Source organism: Pteropus medius, unplaced genomic scaffold (assembly GCF_902729225.1).
Source record: "Pteropus medius unplaced genomic scaffold, Ma_sr-lr_union100, whole genome shotgun sequence".
Lineage (NCBI taxonomy): Eukaryota > Metazoa > Chordata > Mammalia > Chiroptera > Pteropodidae > Pteropus > Pteropus medius.
In genome coordinates this window covers 12976866-12997910 of record NW_024349797.1, presented here as the reverse complement: position 1 = coordinate 12997910, position 21045 = coordinate 12976866, and the positions used below count along the sequence as shown (strand labels likewise).

The window sequence follows — 21045 nt, the reverse complement described above, 5'->3', positions numbered from 1 at the left end:
GTCTAACATCGCTTAGGTTTTATGATCATTTTCTATTTTTAAAATTCTTTTATTTTCTTCCCAATTCCATTAACAAGTTTTTATTTAGTGCCTATGCTGTACCCAGTAGTGTCCTAGGAATTCTAGGAGGTATAAAAGAAGTCTTCATGAAGCCGTTTTAAAGTTCTTGCCAAATGTGGAGATTACGGTGGACTGGGGCGGCTAGAAAGTTGCCTTGGAAGTGGAGAGCCTTAAATTGAGGCTGCAGAGAAAGGGAAGGCATAGACAAATGGAAGGGAGCCCCAGGCCAGGACAAACAGCTTGATGGGGGCATTCCAGAGGAGGGAGAAATAAAATGGTGGAGAGACTGAAGACATTTTAGAAAGGCCCTAAAAGTCAGGCAGAAAAGCTTAGCCTTGGGGGGTCCATTGGGAGTGATAAACCCAAGGAGGAGGGTAAGCCTGGTATTAGCATGGAAAGAAGAGAGAATTGAAAAACCAGAAGCGAAGAGACCACCCTTGTTGCAATAATCCGGGTGCAAAATGTTGAGGGTTTGGATTAGAATGGGTTGGGGGAGGGGGAACATTGAGGAACAGAGAGGAATGAATTTGTGACACATTTCAAAGGAGGACTATGAGGTCTTGATAGTCTGGATGAGGAAGGGAGAAGAAACACAGTTTCAGTTTCTCTAGCTTGGGAGACCAGAAGTGACTTGTTTTCATGTTTCTTTTCTTTCCTTACACACGAATTGACCCCTCACAGTGTCCAGTTGAAATATCAATTGTAAACATAATCGATTAATTTTTTTCCGTTAGAATCACATGTAATCTTATTTGCCTTTAGCTCCGTGACCCAAACTGAATCTTGGCCACGTTTTGTTCTCCCAGAGCACTCATACCTCTATGATGGCATTCACCACTTAGGCCTTGTGTGTGTAGGTGTGTTTATCACCCACTAGGCCGAAGTCTTTTGTGTGAAGGGACCATGACTTATCATACTAAGTACTCAATAGGTTTCTGTTAATTGTTGAAGAAAATGAGATTTAAAAGAGATGTAACATTTAAAAAGCTTTCCAGAAACAACGGTATTTTACAAAAACATTTCAATTGAAATTTACATAATAAAAGCTTGTCAGCTCAAGTACTCAAACTACATGCCAAGTATAAATCTAACGCCCGAGGGTTGGGGGGGTAATTAAACGCCCTATTGTGATGGTGTTAGGGTTACAGTTTTATTCCTTGGTTTAAGTCACATTCCTTGCAATACAATAATGATGATGATGATGATGATGATGATGATGCAGTGTAATAATCCTGTGTAATATTAAACAGTGCTAATAGGGCCTAGATTAAATGAAACACTTCACATACATTTTACACAAGCTACCGGATAATGATGATTAGTCCCATTTTACAGGGGCGGAAGCAGGCACAGAGAAGTTAAGCAGGTCACGCCGCTAGCAGGCGTGAGCGCTGAGATTTGAACCCAGACATCTTGACCTTGGAGTTTCCGCATCCTTCATGGCTGTAACTTTGTATTGCATATGCATACAGCATCTTTTTTGTGTGTGCGGAGACCGGCAGGCTATTTGAGGCATATCGACACTTTTTGAAGAAAGGGGACTTTCTCACCCAGTACTCATCAGTGTTTTTCCCTTGTTATGGGGGGATATCCTTAGACGTGGTTAGTTGGGAGGAAGAAATTGAATGTTTGAATTGTTTCCTGAACTGTACAAGAGTAAAAGAAAAACTTCAGCAATAATAGCATTTTACAGATCATCTAATAACATAGGAACAAACCTTTTACCTGGAACCGAACATCCCCCTCCCCTCATTTTTATTAAAAGCCTTGCTTTATTTGGAAATTCTTAAAATAAGTGGTCATATGATTAAAAAAAGAAGCGGCGCGCCCCCTCCCCGGCGGCGGGGCGCAGCTGTCCGCGCCTCCCCCGCGCCCGGCCGGCCGCATTCCAACTCTCTGAGGTCACGGGCCGCTGCCGCCTCCCCGGATCCGTCCGCCCGGCCCAAGGGGAGGGACGCCCGGCCCCGGCCGCTCCGTGGCTCCGGCCGCGCGTCCCGTGCCCGTCGGTCGGTCTTCCTGCCGCCCCGGCCCCCGCGCGCTTTCTTCTGTGCGGTGCTCCTCGCCGGCCGGTCTCATCTCCAGGCCCTTCCCCTCGCCGCGGCCGCCGCCGGCCTCTGCCCGGGGGAATGGTCTGCGGGCCGAGTTTTTGGAGACAGGAAGTGAGGCATGCGAGCCCCATGAGCGCGCCCCGGTGCGGGCGCGGCTGTGGCTGTGGCTGCGGCGGCCGCGCGGCGGGGCCCCGGGAGGCGGGCCGCTGAGCGGGGCGCGCGGCCCCGAGGATGCGGGAGCGGGAGCAGGTGAGGGCGCGGGGCCCCGGCCGGCGGGCGGAGGGCGGGCGCTCGGGCGGAGCAGTGGGACGTGTCCGCCAGCGGGGACCCCGGAGCACGCCGGCCAGCCCTGGAGTCCTGGAGGATCGGTCCCGGCTACAGACCGATGGCAGGAGCGTAACAAAGAGAAAAGTCTTCCTTTTTCAGGTTCTCTCTGAAACTGCTTGAATAATTTATAAAGGGGGTGTTGGACGTCTGTTCTGAACTCCTCCGCTGATTGTTGCGGCTTAATTCTGGATCACGGTTTTAAAAGTCTTAGGCATATTTGTGCCTCTCAGAGTATTAAGTACGAAATTTGCCAGATAACTTTGGCGAGAAGGGAGTAGGGAAGGACTGTTCGGTGATGACTTGTTTTGCTGTTGAGTAAAGAGTGTTTACTCTGGAAAAAAGAATTCTTGGGTCTGCAAATTCCGACTTGTGATTTCTGCAAATCCTAATTAGACTGGCCGCTCTAGGCACGCTCGTCTTATTTTTTTGCTGAGAAAGCCTTATAATAATGCTATGCTCTCAAACATTCAAAACATTGCGTGTGCTCTCAGTGATAACCGCTGTATGTCTAATAGTTGCTGACAGTTTTTATGTGTCGGATATGACAGTAATTTTACTCTGAAAATAGTTGTGCGTTTTGTTTCTAGGGCATTTTACTCTAGAGTATCTACGCATAAATGTTTGCTCCATGAGAAACATGCGTTTGATTTAATGCTATAGATCTCTCTACATATGTATATTACTCTAAAAATGTGCACTCGCTTTTAGTGCTTATTTTAAAGCATCATTGGCAAAATTACATATGACGAGGGCCTTAGCGGCAAGGGGGGAAACTACAGGATTCATAGTATTTGAGAAACTTTTGAAAGGGGTTGTGAAAAGAAAAACATTAAAATGAATTCACAAGTATCTCAGACTGTCTTTTGAAAACTTGAACAGAATTTAATATGTATTTGTTATCTTATTACATAAGAGAATGGTTATGTAGAGAAACAAAGTATCTCCTAGTTTTTTCCTTCAAGAGCTAATTATGAATTGTTTACTTTAGGAGTTAATTTATAATTCCAGATCCAACTACCTCTCAAATTATTGCATATTATTTTGCACCTGAAACACACCCCCCAGAAAGCATCCTAAAAGTCTACTGTGGATACATTTATAACTTTAAGACATCATTTAGTAGCAAATATTGTTCATAACGGAAAATTAAGATGTGTAAATCATTGATAATTTTGTAGTAAAGCAGAACATTATTTCAACACAGTAGGTTTTGTTAAATAAGCAAAAAAGCCCTTTTTCAAAAAGTAGATTTTATGGCTAGATCTTTGGGGAAAAATGCACTTGATACACACCCCCTTTAACTTTTTTAATTACATTATGACATCTACCAAAATAAAAACACATTGGCTTTTCTTTATCCCTGATGCTGTAAAACATTTCAGATCTTGGGGACAATTGAAAGTTTTACTCCGAATTTGTTAAATCGGAGCGTAAGTTAATTAAGTCATACTGTGTCCTATCTACTGCCTTCAAGGCATATAGTTCTTTGTAGTGAAGAAACTGCCATATTTGAACACCCTTGATATAAATATTCATCTTTCCTCTGCATGTATGCAATATCTTGTCTCTTCGTCTGCACTACTTAATCTGTCTTGTTTCCAGTTACCATAACTTGCATATAAAATTAAAACCCATCACCTCATCTCATGAAAGAGTATTCAGTATATATATATTATGTATATACAACTTTTAAAAATTTATACAAACACTACTAGCTCATCAGGCAATTTTCTAGTTAAAAATATTAAGGTTCTCATTTAATTTTTTTTTTTTATTTTGCCTCAACTAGCTATTTAGTTTATACCCTGACATAGCAAAGAGCATTGAAAACTGCAGTTGGAGACCGTATCTTTTTATAATATTTATTTTCTATTTCCCTCCTTAGTATGATGCTTTTACCTACAGAAGGCACTCAGCAAATGCTCTTAATTAACAGTGCTTCAGGTAGTTCCAGTTTTCTTTTTTCCTCTGGCCTTCCTCCTTTATTCCTCGCTTTCAATTTCGGTTTTAATTAATTAATTAATGGCCATCTGAGGGTGACCAGAGTTCAAAAACCAAAACACAAACAAAACGAACAAACAAACAAAAAAAACAGAAAACCATGGTTGGGTCCTCCTTAGAGATACAGCCCTATATGTAATTATAGCATGCTTGTAATCTTCTTAAGAGCAGAGACGGCTTAGGATTCGTCTTAGATTTCTTCTCACAATGCCCGCTACACTGCCTTGTGCTCAGAGACGCAATACACTTTCGTGGAGTGGAATTACAAAATGTTAAGTTTGGGAAAGCCTAATGTAACAGCTAAACCCTGTCCTCTACCTCTGCCATCCCCCAGCCCTGAGTGCCCATCACCTCTGGGTCTGAGATGGAGTCAGGAGACCGGAAAAGAGGACCGGAATGAGGAATCTGGATCGATTCCCAGCTCTGCCCATCCTAGGGTAAAGCTGAGAAAGCCGATTTTCTGGAGGCCTGGGGTCTGTGCGGAACGAGAGGGTTGAGGGCGGACTCTGCCCCTCGGCGCGGTTCCCGACCCAAGTTCGGGGTAACCAAGCACCGCCGAACCCCGCTGCACGACTCATCCTCCGGGGCAGCCTCGGCTTAGAAGAAAACGGAAGGTGGCAACTATCTGGGATTCTGGAAATAACCCGGGATTTGTCGATTCGTTTGGGGACGGGAGGGGGGGGGAAATCCAATCAGTGTAAAAATCCCCAGTTGCCTCTCACGTCTGATTTGCTTCAGCTTCAAGCCCATGAGTTACCATCAAAGGTGTGATTAAACCGTGGTAAATCGCGTATTTTGGGAGTCTTCAAGCGGCCCTTTTCCAGCGCCGGTGGAGGCTGGAGTTGGGTCCTTTGGAAGTTCTTTCTCTCCGGGAGCAGCCGGGCCGGACGGTCCCTAATGCGTCCGTCGGAAAACGCAGCCGCGCGCGGAGGGTTCCGGGGCCTCGGAGGCTGCGCGTTGGCCTGGCAACGCCGTCTCGTCTTCCCCCGGGAGGACCGCGGAGGAGTCGGAGCCCCAGCCCTCCACTGCTCCCTTAGCCTCGTGGGCTTGCGGAGCGTGGTCCTCCCTCACTTACCCCAGGATGGCCTTTCAGGCCTCGCCCGCCTTCCCTTCTGGGCCGCGGCTCCGCTTAGGCGAAGGCTCACCGCCTCTTTAGGCGCCCCCCTCCGGAGAAGAGTCGGGGCCACCGTGTTTAGAACTTTCCATGCTTCTGGTGGTAATCCTATAACAAGCATTTCTAGGGTCTTTTATGATTTGTTTATAAATAAATCAGCTTGATGACATACATATTTATAAACCAAAAAGGGTTCTACAAATGCTTGTTAAGCGCTTCACCTCGTTTGAACCGCGCGGCTGCCATATGTTTAGAGGGGATTATCCCATTTGGGTTCAGGGTTAATTTGCCTTTTGGGATTGAATACAGCACTTTTAGAGGTGTTTTGTAGTTATCTAAGGACTAAAGAACCTTGACATTTGTAATATTGGGGAGCCAAAAAGCTTACTCTATATATACGTACATATATATATATATATATATATAAATTTTAACATAGAAAGGGGACCACTAATGCTAGCTACTAATTTTGGGGTTATAGTAGTGCCAGCCATGATTTCATTCGGTGCTGAAGACAGCCACAGGTAGTGTTAACCACTGTTTGTAGGAACCGGTGAGAGTAGAGGCTGGACCCAAGGTCTAACACAGCTCAGATGATAAACTTCCCCACTGCCACCCAGATCTTGCTATTGCCTTCTTTTTTCAGTGGAGAGAGAAAACTTATTTGGATACAGCTGTATTGATTTTTACTTTTAAAAGCAAAATCCATTACCCATGTAACCAGTGTTCCTCTTTCTTCAGCACTGGCGTGGATGCTCCCTTCACCTGGCCTTTGGAGACTCAGTTGCATTTTAATGGAGGCAGCAGCTGCTGGGTGAGCAGCGGGAGACTGTAAAGTACTCCTCCCGGCAGCAAAGGATTGCCCCCTTCCTCCATCACCACCACTGCATTGCTGGCGGCGCTCTTCCCTCTTTACCCCTTCACTCCTGAAGAGAGAAGATGCCACTGCCATTTGGTTTGAAACTGAAACGCACCCGGCGCTACACGGTGTCCAGCAAGAGCTGCCTGGTTGCGCGGATCCAACTGCTCAATAACGAGTTTGTGGAGTTCACCCTGTCTGTGGAGAGCACTGGCCAGGAGAGCCTGGAGGCCGTGGCCCAAAGGCTGGAGCTACGGGAGGTGAGCCGCAAAAAAGTCTGCCAGCTTCTCTGGCCTGGCTTCGCTCCTTACTTCTCAGCTGTTTTAATGCATGCTGGCTGTGCGTTCTCAAAGCACGTCCCTAGCCATGATATCTGAGTTGAGCCAGCAAGCCCACCTTCCCATGAAGCAGAAATAGATACAGATCAAGAGGTCTTTCCTTGGGGTTACCCCATAAGAGAATTAATAGTGCCTGAGTTTTGAAAATGTAAGTCAAAATCAAATATGAATACATTTGGGATTATCAAGTTCCCGTTTTCTAATATGATCCCAAATGGGTCATCTTGATCTAGTACAGTTTACTGATTTCATTCAGTCACTCAGTCATTCAACATTGTTTTCCACAGGCCAGGCTAAGATTCTAGAGACATGTTGCCTGAGTGTGAATTCTGGTTTCCTCACCAACTAGTTGTTTAACCTTGGGCGAGTTATATGACATCTCTGGGCTCCAGTTCCCTCATCTGAGCTTCAGTGGAGCTTAACCTTCAGAGTGGTTGTGTGACTTAATGTGTACGTAAAACCATGCTCTAATAACTAGTCTGTTATAATAAGGAGGTTTGTCCTGGAAAACCCCTAATCTAGTTACTAGGAAGCTGTGGAGTCTTCAAGTATCCACATGATATTTTAAATTTAAAACACTATGTATGGCCCATGAAGAATAGAGCTCTAATTAAACCCAGCCTTTGGTTGCCTGGTTCTAGGGCAAGAGGAAGAAACTGGTTATTCCACACAAATGCCCATGTTATATTCCTAACTGGAAATCCAAGTGATGTTTTATTTCATAAAATGTCAGGAATAAACTGTGCCCTGTGAGACCATACAATCATTTGATGACTCAATATCAAAGACAAGTGCCAAGCACATGTGTATTAGGAGCTTACCCTTGTGTTGATACCAGTAAGAAAACAGACCCGATAGGGGAAGTGGCGGGTGCTCTAGACAATGGGAAAGGCAGCAAAGGGAAAGCTTCCCAGGGCAAGTGATGTCTGAGCTGACACCTGAAGGATGGGGCAGGGTGGTCCTATCAGGAGCTGGAAAAGACTTTCATTAAAGGAACTGGACACGGCCAAAGACATGAGGCAGGTGATCTATTTGGAGCCTAAAGTGTGTAGAGGAAAGGCTGAAACCAGGGGCCATGTAATACGGGGTTTTGTTCAAGTTTTTGTGCTTGTCCTGAAGTAATAGGGAAGTTAGTGAAGGGTTTTGAAACAGGGGTATGGTATTGTTTTATGCAAAGAGTAAGCTCTGGAGAATGATTAGAAAGGAGTAGCTGTGATGCAGGCGGTGGTCACCTGGAATTGGATGGGGATGGAGAGAAGTGGGTGGAATCTGGAGATATTCAGGATGTACCTGTGGCGTGTTGGGGGAAGGGCTGGCCAGGGCTCCAGGTTGATAGTCAGGATTCTGGTAAATGGCGGGGACCATAACAGAGAGAGGAAACGTAAAAGGAAGGGTAGGTTTGAAGGGGATAAGGAGAGGTGTATGTTGAGTTCAGTTCTGGAAGTGCTGACATTGAGATGCTGGTTGAGATGTTGAGCAGGCAGAGGCACCTGCGAGTCTGGAACTCAGCTGAGAATCCAGGCTGGAGGAACGAGATTTTGGAATCATCAGCTGAGGCCAGTTAAAGCTGGGTGAGGGTATGAGGCAATCCAGGAGAGAAAAAGAAGTGGCAGACCCCTCAGAGTTGAGTAGAGAAGGGAGTGTCTTAGAAGGAGATGGAGTTGGAGATGGAGATGGAGCAGCTGTAGTAGGAGAAAGTAATCCAGGAGAGCTGGCTTCTGTGACCACTCCTGCTAACTCGCATTTATTCCGTATTTTTCGCTTCCTTCACCCATTTTTTCTATTTCAGCTTCTTTTTCCTGTAATTTCTTCCTCATGCACAGGGTCTGCCTAAAACCACTACATAGTCAACTTCTTGAGGAACTGTGGTTAATTTATTTTTGTACTCAGAATACCCGGCATGGAATGTGCTCAGTAAATACAGGTTGAACTGAACCCACAAGCATTGGTTTCCTTCTCTATTAGTCAGGAAGTCCAGAGAAGTTTCGATCCCTTGTTTGAGGTTATCAGACTCAGGAACCAGCATCCTCATATTACTGTGGGTATATAAGGATACTGATTTTTAACAGGAGAGAGTGCTTTGAGAGGGAACAGATGTGATACCTAGAAAATGTCTTACCCCTAGACAGGCTGTTCTGCCATTTTAAGTTGTTTAACGACAGTCAAGGTTAGAAAGTAGTTTGTATAGCAAATTTTTCCCTTCAGAGCTTCAGAAGCTGTGCTCTGTAGCTTGTAGACAGTTGGCTCAAGCCCCAGGCTTAATCCTGCTGAATGATGGTTCAGAAATAGTCAGCAACACCTGTTCTGAGTTTGTGTCCATACATCACTTATGTGAATCATACCGAGATATTAATATGTGTGTTATCTTGCACTATTCTTCCATCAAGCCAACTCAGAATTTTCATAGCATATAGATTTGCCTGATAAGCTTTGCTACCACTCATATTTAAATTGGGGGAGAGGAAGTTTTTATTTTTCTTGCCAGGTGAATACTATTTCACTTCTATAATGATAATTATAAAGGTTACACAATAATGCCGTTATAACGCTATACCCAGGGGCTTCAACTCTTATCGGTAGTATTTTAGTAAGCAGGATGTGTGGGTATATGATACTTATTCGTTAGTCTTTTTTTTTGAGTGTCTATTTTATAATGCATTAAGAAACTAAAAACAGGTTAATATACTTATTTTCAATTTAGTTGACTTAGATCGTTAACTTTTTTCTAAGTTCACCATATTTGAACTATGGAAAGTGACTTTTAAAAAGGGAGAAAAATTATCCTCATGGGAAAATATTGTTCATTATAGCAACAGCCTCGCAGAGAGACATTGAAATTCTCTGAATCATTCATTCTGAATTTCACAGCGCTTTTTCAAGAGATGCTGTGAAAGTCTTTATAGAATTTATGAGGAATTAGAAAACTTTCTCTCCAATTTGGAAAGTATACGTTACAGAGGCTGGGTGGCGGTGGTAAGACAAGAGGGTGTCAGCTGGGCACAGCCACTCCCACAAGGCAGCGTGACCTTCGTGAAATCAGCACAGTCTGGAGTGAGGTGGTGAGGCTTAAAAACCTAACGTCTCAGGAACTGAGACCTGTGTTACCCCTGCTTACTGAGAGTGATATGTAAAACCAAAATGCAAGTTTAGTAATTAACTCCAAGGTATGGAACTGCCCCGTGTTGCCAAGTATGTGTGCCCACTGGCCAGGCCACGGTCTCTCTGTAGGCAAGCCACGTGGGAGCCAGAGCAAAGCAGAAGTCGCTGGGTGAGCATAGAATCAGAGAAGGGAGGTCGCCCTGAAAACCTTACATATCTTCATGAGGGGAATGGTAGTGTCTCTGAGACCAGACGAGCTCCTTAGAGTCTGGTACTCTTTCTGGGCAGTGCTTAGGTGGGCTCTTCCTCTTGAGAAGGCTGTTTGTAACAGAGTGGTTAAGACATTTGCCACTGGAATCAGAAAGACCAGTGCTGTCACCTATCAGTTCTGTGACCTTGAGCAAATTACTTAATTGGGGATAACAATAGTATCTACTTGATGGTGATTATGAGGACCTGGCATTTAGGGAACTCAGTAAGGATTGCTCTTCAATTACTGTCATTATTTGTGACTTCCATTAGCATGTTGCGTGCACTGATCAACTTCTCTTCAGATTAACTCTTGTAAATATCTGTTTCTTCCTTTTACTAAGAAAGTACAGGCTTGTTTATAAAATATTCTTATAGTACCAACAAGTATAGTGGCCACTTCTTACAGTACTAAACTGTTAAAATTTTAGTATACATTGCAATTTGGCAGTCATGTTTGAACCTCTGTTTTTGATGTCAGCTGAAATTAATTTGTAAAATGTCACTTGCTGCCTCATTGCCCTCAAAAAAGAGCTTCACTAGGCTTTTACTTCTGTATTAGCCTATCCTCTCTTGTCCTCGACCTAACTCCTAGGATTAAAAAAATTTTTATGAAATTTTGGATTGAGCTTTATATTTCTCAAGAATTCTTTTGCAATTTTATATTATATTTGATAATTAAATTTTTATCATGTCGTCATGGGTTTTAATTAGATTCATTGCAAACTATTATTTCTTGTACAAGGCACCTACCTTTATCTTAATATTCTTATTAAGCTGAAATTTATATATGGTTGGAGTTTTTGTTTTTGTTTTTTTACTTTTAAAATCTCCAGTTAAGGAACAGTGAAATTATAAAACTCTGAAAGCCTTTCGAAGATAACTTTATCATGTTTTTGCTATGATACATTATGTATCGGTTTTATTACTTAGATTTTAGAGGGCAGTTTTCTTTCATCTATTTCTGAGTGTTCATGTGTGTGAAGGGGAACAAGGATCCTCACTGTTGCCTATATATTTGGCGTACGAGCATAACTACAATTTTAAGTTGAGATCAGTACTCAGCTATCCCTAAAATTATCTCCAAAGCATTTTGTTGAATAGGGTGAAAAGTCTAGCAAAATTTGGAAGTTCTTACTATATCCTCTCATTTTAAAATTATAATTATAGCCTTTGTTATTTGGTTTCTCTCTTGTGGTTTATCACAGACCTTCAGAAAATGTTTTTAAGTTGGATTTGAAGTGCATCACCCATATGTCAAGTTTTTATTCTTCAGAATGTAAGCTCCTTCAGCGTAGGACTGTTCCATCACCGGTGACTAGAATAGCGCCTTGTACCTTACAGTATGTAGTCGCTGAATAAATGTATACTTAGTTTTAAAATTAAGATTCTTTTTTTTTTTTTTGAATTTAGGTTGATAAACATGGAAAACAGTTCTGTTAAGTCAGCTTTTATTTGCTGTGTGATTTAATTTCCTGAAGAAAGCTAGACATTTACAAAACTTTGAACACAGGTAAAAAGCACTCTTTTCTTTAGACACTTTTCTTTTTCACTCTGGGGCTTCTTTTGAAGCACTTAGAAAATGATCTAGTTTGAGTGACTCCCTGAGGTAGATTACTATGTCAAGAGAATGTCAACTTTGCTGAACTTTTGAACAGATTCTTCTCATAGTGTTTTCTGGCCGATGGGGAAATTTTTTGGCTAAGGGATTTGTTGGAATAGAGAGGAATAAAGCATATGATGCAAGTCATTACTCTCAAGCGCAACTTTAGAAAGTGTTCTTGGCTGCCAGAGTGTTTTATTTTAAATCAGTGTCTCAGGTATTCCAAATATCCACTGACCTTATCTTGACTGTTACCTGAGTAGACCTCAAGAATTTCATGCGCATTTCCTTCTGTACTTGCTGTTTTCATTCGGACTCTAAAAATAGCTGAAATATGTATAAGGTAAAAGTGTAATACATGCAAACTTTTTAACCTTTTGGGCTGAGTAGTTATTCATTCAGGTATGTATGTTATAAAACCAATAAGATTGACCTATGGACATGGATCAGTAAATATCTTTAGTTAGACCATCTGAAGCAAATATAAATCTTAGATTGGCCTCTTCATCTAGATAAAGAAGTCTTTTAAAGAAGTCTTTCAAAGTCCAAAACTGATTATGAATGAGCAAGGATATTTCTTGAATTTTAGATTAGCTGTTACTTTTCCTATTTCATATAAACCAGCCATATAAACAAGTAGAGGAATTATACAAACATGGAGATTTGCATTTTAGAATAACTCATATATCATCAGACAAGATATTACAGAATTCGGAAACCCGTTTACTTAAAGTAATGAAGTATTATGCAACCTTCGCCTCATTCTAATGAAAAGAAGGGCTTATAGTTTGAGATGTTAATCTCCCAGTTTGGGACTTTTCACCTAAAAGACATTGAAGGTGTCCTTGAATCTCTCTCACCAACAATCTGCCACAATAGTGCAGTCTCATGACCATATGGAATTAAGTATGAATTTGCTGATATGAAGAGGTTTGTGAGTGGAGTTACAAAATGGCAGACATAAGAAACTGATAGTGTTTTGGGGGCTCTAAAGTCTTTCACTGTCCTTGGTGTATGTGTCGTCAGATTTCACACTTTATAATACTAGAAACTTTAACAGTTTTCTGCTGTCCTTCTGGGTATATGGACATTATTGTGCTGGAAGCTGTATGTGCCTTATCTTGTTTAATCCTCACAGTGAGTTAGGCATTATCTTTTCCATTTCGAAATGAGGAAACTGAAGTTCTGAAAAATTGAGTGATTTACTCTAGTAATCTGGATGATTGCACAGCTAATAAACAAAAGAACCAGAATTTGAGATTTTATCTGTCAGACTTCTGCTTGACCTTTGACTTTTAAGGCTAGAGGAGTCTCGGACCCATTGAGAATCTGATGAAAATGCAGAATTTTGCATACAATTTCAGGTGGTTCATGGATAACACCTCTCCCCTCCCCCCCATCCATCAGTGAACTCAGGCTGTGGGCCTAGAAGCCTCTTGGATGAGACAATCTTTCCCCTTTTCTCGGCTTAACAGATTCTTACCTAATCTTTCTCCAGAATGAAGGTGCTGGTAGGATGGAACGTGAGCAGTTCAAGACCTTCATATTTTTAAGAAAATGACTTGCCTCTAAAGTGTACCCTGCCCCTCCTTCCCCCACATATGTTCTTCTTGAATGGCCTGGATCATCAGATTTCAGAAAAGGTCATTGGAGTATTCATTTCCTCCCTGGAGCAACTTATTGTTAAGGAAAAAAGCTTCTTTCAAGGAGGAAAGGGAGGAGGCTGTGAATGAGATTCCTTCATTGCACCTCTGTTGATAGAGCCATGTCTGTCTTCCCTACCAGACAGCCTGAGTGCCCACCAAGCAGTAAAGCAGTAGATGTGGTGACAGTTCTTCAGTGAATAAATGGATAACTCATGTTTCCTTTATGCATTAACCAAATTCCCTGGCCATTTGTTGAGCCTTATACTTCATCCTTCTTGTCAGATACATACCCTACCTAAACATGCTATTTTCTTTTCTATTAGCAAGTCCTTTGCTCATATCACTTTCTTAATGACATGCTAGTGTCTTTCGTTTAGGGGGACAAAATTATGCTCCAAGACTAAGTCCGTCTGCCAGGTTCACTGTGGGAATTTCACATGCCAATAACATGCAGAATCATGTCTCTTAATAAGCCAATCAAGAAATAACATATTCCAAAGCAATGACAAATTAATAACACAATTGCTCCGGGCAAGGGGAAATGAAAAAAAAAAAGTCTGAATTTCATTGAGATCTACCTTTTACAAGCTGATACTCAGCTTGGCCAACAGAGCTGATACCCAGCTGCCAGGGCAACAGTAAAAGTCCCTTGTTGCTAGAGCACGCTGCTGAGAATGAAGGGGTGGTGTTGATGGGCAAGATGTTCTTCGTGGAGCCCCTGCTTACCTTCGGCCGCTGCTGGGGAGTCACCTTTGCCATGGCAGGAGTTAATGCCCCAGAGGTCTTTGGAAAGCTGTTTAGATCAGCAGAGGGTAGCCTTGCCCAGACCGAGCGCTCCCGAAGAGTCCTCACAAATTCTTGGTATTGACACACTAAATCTCCCCTTGCCATGGCTGTTTCTTCACATGTTCTTATCGATGAGCCCCAGCGGTATCTCAGCACCTGAGCTACTGAGTGCTTGTCAATGACAGCCCATGAGGTGGTGATGTCCTGGCACAGCCCGCCTCACTCTTACATCGAAAACAACTTCGTCGTTAGATCAGAACAACTTCACTACTAAAAGCAACTTTCAGTTTTCGTCAGGAATAAGTGGATTCGAAATCACATCAAACTGATACACAACAGCTGATTTAGCAAATATTTTCCTGTTTGGTTCTCCAAGCAGTTTGTTCATAAATAAATGTCAAATTTATCACTTAATGAACTGTTAGGATATCCAGAGTCATTTTTAAACTTTTAAGAATTAGCTTAAGTTGTTAATTTCAGTGGAAGAAACTGTGCATATCACAAATTCTATATGGAAAGAAGCAGTGTGTCATAGAAATAACTTTTCTGTCAGGGGTTTGTACCACTTTCTATAGTAGATTACCCAAATGAAATCACTAAAAGCTGTGCAATATAAATAGGACAGAGTAATTGTGTTATTTCTGAACAAGCTCAAACTGAGCAGGGTAAGAAAATATACAACTAATTTCATGCTGGGTGGCAGCAACTTATTTTCTTTGTGCATATTAAAACAACTTGTCTTTGCTCAGTCCTGTTACAATTATTTAAGTGGCTCAGACTTCGACTTCATAAATGAATTTCAGTGTTACGTGAATTTTCAGCAGATTGAACTTTGTACCATTAAATTCAGCTGCAGTTGGCAAAGCAGGGTTTTATAGGCAACACAGTAGAGTTCAGTGCCAGATGAACTTGGGTTTAAATCCCTGCACACTACTTGTGTGACCCGAGGAAACCAATTTAACTTTTCCGGATTCGTTTGTGTGTGATACAGTTGCATGTGACAGTAAGATGATAGCTATTTGTTGGGTACTGACCATGCACCGAACACTGGACGATATGCTTTACGTATGTTTGATTGAACCCTGGGCATAATTGACTTCCTTCCTCTACCCACCATCTCAGTGATAGAGTGGACCAAAGAAGGGTAATGTCTAGACCTAGGAGAGGTCCTAATGTAGGATTCTTTTTAGCTGGCAACTCTGTATTTTTAGTGTAAAGTTCTTTTTCGTTAGCCATTTTCATTTTCTTTTGTGTCATGTAAATTTGTTAGTTGGAATAATTTACTTAGAAAAAATAAATTGGAGAAAAGTGACTTGAGGTGTTATTTTAATTTTTGTTAAAGTTATTGGGGTAACATTGGTTAATAACATATAAATTCCAGATGTACAACTTTGTAATGTGACATCTGTATACTCTGTTGAGTGCTCACCACCCAGACTAGTCTGCTTCCGAGGTGGTGTTATTAAGTCAGCCAATTAAATTCAGAGCTACAGCATTGGGAATTAAGAGTCACTATCACATCCTTTTTTTCCTCCCAGAGTTTTGTGTGAAATATCTAGAAAATAACCTTAATTTCCATTCACTCACATTTTGCGCTTACAGATAATATTTGCACAAGCGCATATTTGACTTATCTGTATTTTTATTATTGGCACCTATTTTGAAGTCAAATTTACATTTGAATAGTGACTTAAGGGAAAGAACACTCATAAATTCTATATTACAATATAACAGAAAGAAAAATGAAGCATGTTTAGTAATGAAGACTATATCTAAAATGATATTATTATGCATATGATATCTGTCACCCACCACCAGAATGCAGACTTCACTGTACACTACTGTAGTCGCTGGGTGTGGCTGGGTTGACGAGCCAGTGACAGCCCCCAGCTAGAAGTTAGGTCTTCCAGCTCCAGGGTTAGCAGTTTTCCCTCAACAGCACTCTACTTTTCCATTGAGCCATTTCCATTTTCCTAAAGATAAGCGATCTAAGTGTTGATATTTTCTAATAATTTATTTTAAAAGGAAAAGAGAAAGGAAAGGAAAAGTTACCAGAGACAAAGCCCTCTTCGTGAAGGAAGTATGTAGGTGTAGAATTTCCTATACTATGAGATCTTATAATATTTACGGGGTCTTGAAAACTATGATAATAGATCTAATATTACTTGAGCACTTATTGCATGTGAGACACTCTTCTAAGTGCTTTAAATGTTTTTTTTTTGCTTATTTTCATCCTCAACAATCCTGTGAGTGAGGCACTATTATTCTCATCTCCATTTTACAGATAGATAAACCGAGACTCAGAGGTCTTAAGTAACTTGCTCATGGTTACATGGCAAAAACCACAACTGGAGTAATTCTTCTGGCTCCTTGGATCGGCATCTTTCTTCCCAATATGTAACCCTGGGCAAGTGACAAGTGCCCTGTTATGGAGCTGGTGTCCTTAAGGACAACCTGGTACATCGCAGCCTCCCAGATCTGATGGAGATTGTTTTAAGTACTCTTGAGATATTTGTTATCACTTATTTTAATTACTACCATTTATTATCTTGCTTAAAATAAGTTTCTAAAGTCACATCAGGCAAAGAAAGACAAGCCTGAGAAGGAACATGAATCATGACTAGGCTAGCAAAACAAGGTTAGGAATGCCTGGAGTGCTGAGGCCAGAGCTGTTTGATAGGAAGCCTTCTATGAGCTTGTTCCCTGGCAGAGTCGGAAGTATCAGGCTGATGAAATACACCCCAGGAGACTTCCCTGCGGAGAGATTTTCCAAAGCAATATCTGGTTACACTGCTGTTGGATGAACTTGGGGGCTTCTAGAGTCAGAATCTACATCCAAAAGAGAAAACATGGGTGAACCGGTGAGCCCATCGAAGTTCTCGCCTTTACTGATGGAGCTGGACAGCTGCGATTGAACTGCTGTGTGCACAGCTGTATTTCCCCGTCAGAGCAGTTCATACCATCTCAGTGTTTTCATTCTGTCGTCTATGAATTACAGGCACGGGGACAGGGCCACCATAAATTGTTCCATTTTTAATTCCTCTCCTTCAGGTCATGATTCTGTCGTTTAACCTTTATTGTCTAGGTTTTTTTTTGGTGAGAGATTTTTGACATTATATTCCTTGAATATAGCATAATTGGATATAGGATAATGAATAGAGAATAATTCTTATTATCCTTGATAGCACATATATATTTATGGCTAGTTCTCCATATTCTACTTTTTTTTTTTTGCATGTATTTTTTTTTTTTATTCTACTTTTAAATATGATGAAAATGTCTTACGTATTTTTAAATAATACTTTTTGGATTAAAATGTAATTGGTATATGATATTTGAACAATTAAAAAATATTGAATATATTTCTGAGTTATGTACCCTTCATGCCTTGAGATCTATTAAAAGCATAAATGTGCCATTCGTTAAATGGAACTTTATATTTTTAATAAAAAAAGGGAAAATAGCATTTTTATATTAAAAAAGGTAACAGCTTTATTGTTTTCTTGGAGCATTTGTGTACATGGAAGAAGTATTTGTTATAACTAGAAAACCACCTTGTAAATATGTGGGAAAAAAAGTTATTTCATGTGTAATGAAACCATGGTTTGCCAGCTTTGATTAATGAAGAAAACAAGTATACATTTTAATAAAGAAGTCTAGGAGTTTCTTCACGTGTATCTGTTAGTATTTTAACCACAAAAATATCTTCCTTGTTTTCATAATCCTCACATCTTTTGGTAATACTAAAGAACAGTACAGCTGCTGTATTTTTTTTTTAAGCAATAGAAAATATGTCGGATAATATTCTTTCAGGCAATAGAAATTAATCATGACTAGATTCTTTCTTAAAATGTATTAAGGCCCATATTCACTTGTAGTTCTAAAATCCTCTTTCTAATTCCCTTTATCTCTTTATGGCCCTCCATGATTACCACATCATAACCATTTCTGTGTAATATGAAACAACTGTAATTCTAACCTGACAAAACTGAATGTCAGAAAAATAAGCAGCTACCTCTAAATATACTCATTTCAGCTCTTTTCATTTTTACATTGTGCAGTTACAACTTCTAAAAATACTGCTCCTACTTCTTGTCTTTGGTAAGACAAGATAAAACGAATAAGTAAGCCTTGAGTTCAAACAAACATGAAATAAAATGTTTTCTTTTAAACTAATTGAAATATAAAAACTGGCATACGGACCAAATTAGGCTAAGGTTATCTGTCCTTTTTACTCTCTTCTCAGTAAAAAGAGAACAGTTAATATTTATCTATTGCCCTAAAACATAGGCATTTGTGAATTAAGCTAATAAGCAAGCCTGGAAAGGCCCAAGTTTAGGAGATTTGAATAAAGAGAAATTTATCTGATTCCTTTGTTGGAATGAGATGTAAGAAATGGCCCTCGTAATATAACAAACTAAAATTAAAATGGTCGAACAATGGGAGGCTTGGTTTACCTTCAGTTATGTGGGTCCTAAACAAAATGACCTTTTATGCGGTAGTACAAAATAGAGCACGTCAGCCTTTGCCCTTATTGAAACTGTGCAGTAACATCTCAGTTATATCTATCATTTTTGGGTAGTCAACTGTATATACTAACATTTCCCATTTAATCCTAGCTTAGCCTTTAACAACATGTCAATATTGTTTTAATCTTATAATTGAATATCTTTCTCCTTAGCACTGTCAGTATCTGGCCTCCCATATATTTTGCTTGTCTTTCTTTCCCCACTGGAATGTAAGCTATCTGATGCCTGGAATTGTGTACTTTTCTTCAGTGTCGTCTCCCTACCAACCAGAACAGCATTTGACATATAGTAGGTGTTCAGTCAATATTCATTGAATGAGTAGATGAGTCTACTCTAAGATGTCTTTGAATGAGTAGATGAGTCTACTCTAAGATGTCAGTCCATTTTTTTTAGAAAGTACAGTATATTTTTTGAAGAATGATCTTACTGTGTTTTGGGATCATTGTATTCTTCATAGCATCTTGTCCAGGATAGTAAATAGAAAAGATAATGAGCAGTCATCTATGTAGATAGTGATCCCAATTCATGCCTTGGACTTTCTTTCAATAAATCCCTGAAATTGACTTGTCATTTGACTCTTTACTGAAAGTTAAATGTTACAACAGCAGAAAAATCTGGTCATTTGAGGACTTCAGTTACTTGGGCTTCAGTTCAAAAAAAGTTTCAGTGTAATTAGAAGATGAAGATGTACTATTGATTGTTATTTTCTTGAATCCTCGTATGTGCTGGGATATAGTGATATTGTATAGTATCACCTTGCCTGTAAAATAGATATATACTATCTGACCAAGAATAGAAGAAAATAGCTTAAAATTAAACAGAAAGGGAAAAAATACTATCTGCTTTGGGGCAATGTGACCACTGTACTTACTATCTGTTAAAAGAAGGAAGTACGGTGCTTCATTATTTATGACAGACTCAGTGGAGAGGTAAGCCCTGGGCTTGAATTAGGTTAATACTTGTTAACTACCCTTGTTAGATGATCTCTGCCTGGGATAGGCTTTATCTAGTGCTATCTCCTCTCATCTCTTTCCTGACGAAAAGCCTTCTGACTTCTGTCTAGTCTAAGAAAAGCATCAGGATAAAATTATAGTTGCAATTTTATATGGGATTAACTTTTATCAAACTCAGTGCATCAATGGCTTAAAAAACCCTCCAGCTAATTTGTGTGTCCCTCTGCTCTGTTTTAAAAATAGTACAACTAAAAAAGACTCTTAAAGTAATTAGACAAGAAATGACTTGGGGATTAGGGAAGGGTTTACCTTCTGACAGGATTTGGACCTGCTTTTAATAGCTGGTGTGTCTTTAGATGGCTGTGATTTGGGACACACCTTTTAGCCAAGCTCAAAAATTTGTAAACTATCTATTCCTTTAAATAAAAAGCTTAATTACCAAATCACTTTGTTCTCTGAGTAAATGTTAGTTCATTTAAAGTAAGTCAACCATATCCTGTCTGAGAAGAAGCCAAGTTATGTAACTGCATAACTTGTGTGTTTACTGTAGTTTATGTAGCAGGCACAGTTATCTGTAAAATTTAAGGCGAGTACCTAGTAAAATTTTAAACAGCTACGAAAAAAAATCATCGAATAACTTTAAGAAAATGACTGCTATGTTTGTTCAGAACAAAATTGGGAAGAAATGGTAAATGTAATAGTATCTGACAGTGAAGAAGTTTCACAAAAATCTATTGAGTGATAATTAGGAATTGATCTAGAAGATGCTAGAAGATTCAGTTATTTAGAGGATTCCATTGAAATGAGTTTCCCACAGGTCAAGTCAGCTTGCTTTGGTCACCAGTGAGAGTAGACAGAACTGTGGAGAAAGAGAAGCCACATGGATTCTTATTGGGAAAGGTACTGGCACATTAGATAAGGAGTGGTGGGAGGCATGATCTGAACGCCAATAATTAAAGGCTGGTTTATGGGAAAATTTTTACTCTAATTAAACCAAGCCCATAAACAATACAGGAAATGCATAACCCAGATTTGGATTCAAGGAAGACACACGAGTCTGAGAAACTATCCTAGACCATGTAATAACTGGTAGTAATTGATATTTAAGGTACACAGAGCCTGTTTGTACCAAAGTTCTTATATTAAAAAAAAAAAGGTCTTGGTATATCCTAACTTCAAATAAAGGAAGACATTAGTTTGACTGTTATTTGGACAGTTATGTTTTTAAGGAAGAAGCATGCTTAACTCAAGTTTTGTTCTCTTTTCTCAGACATACCCGAAGAGATCCTATCTGCTAAATTGATGTACTCTTAGTAAATATGACACGAGTGCTTTTAAGTTTTATCGGCACAATTATAAATCACAGAGTAGTTCACCACAACTTTCTGAAGAAGACAGGGTCCATGTTATTTTCCCTATAAAGAAACTGAGAC

The 21045-nt window shown here is 40.2% G+C and overlaps 1 protein-coding gene across 1 annotated transcript in view; it reads left to right on the top strand.

Moving 5' to 3' along the window:
* Nucleotides 1–2217: 2217 nt before the first annotated feature.
* Nucleotides 2218–21045, top strand: part of PTPN21 (protein tyrosine phosphatase non-receptor type 21) — a 63749-nt gene continuing 44921 nt past the window's right edge. The window contains exons 1-2 of the mRNA XM_039883978.1: nt 2218–2357; nt 6292–6669. Of these exons, the coding sequence (XP_039739912.1) occupies nt 6490–6669 (180 nt within the window). The 5' untranslated portion in view covers nt 2218–2357; nt 6292–6489. The remainder of the gene's footprint in view (nt 2358–6291; nt 6670–21045) is intronic.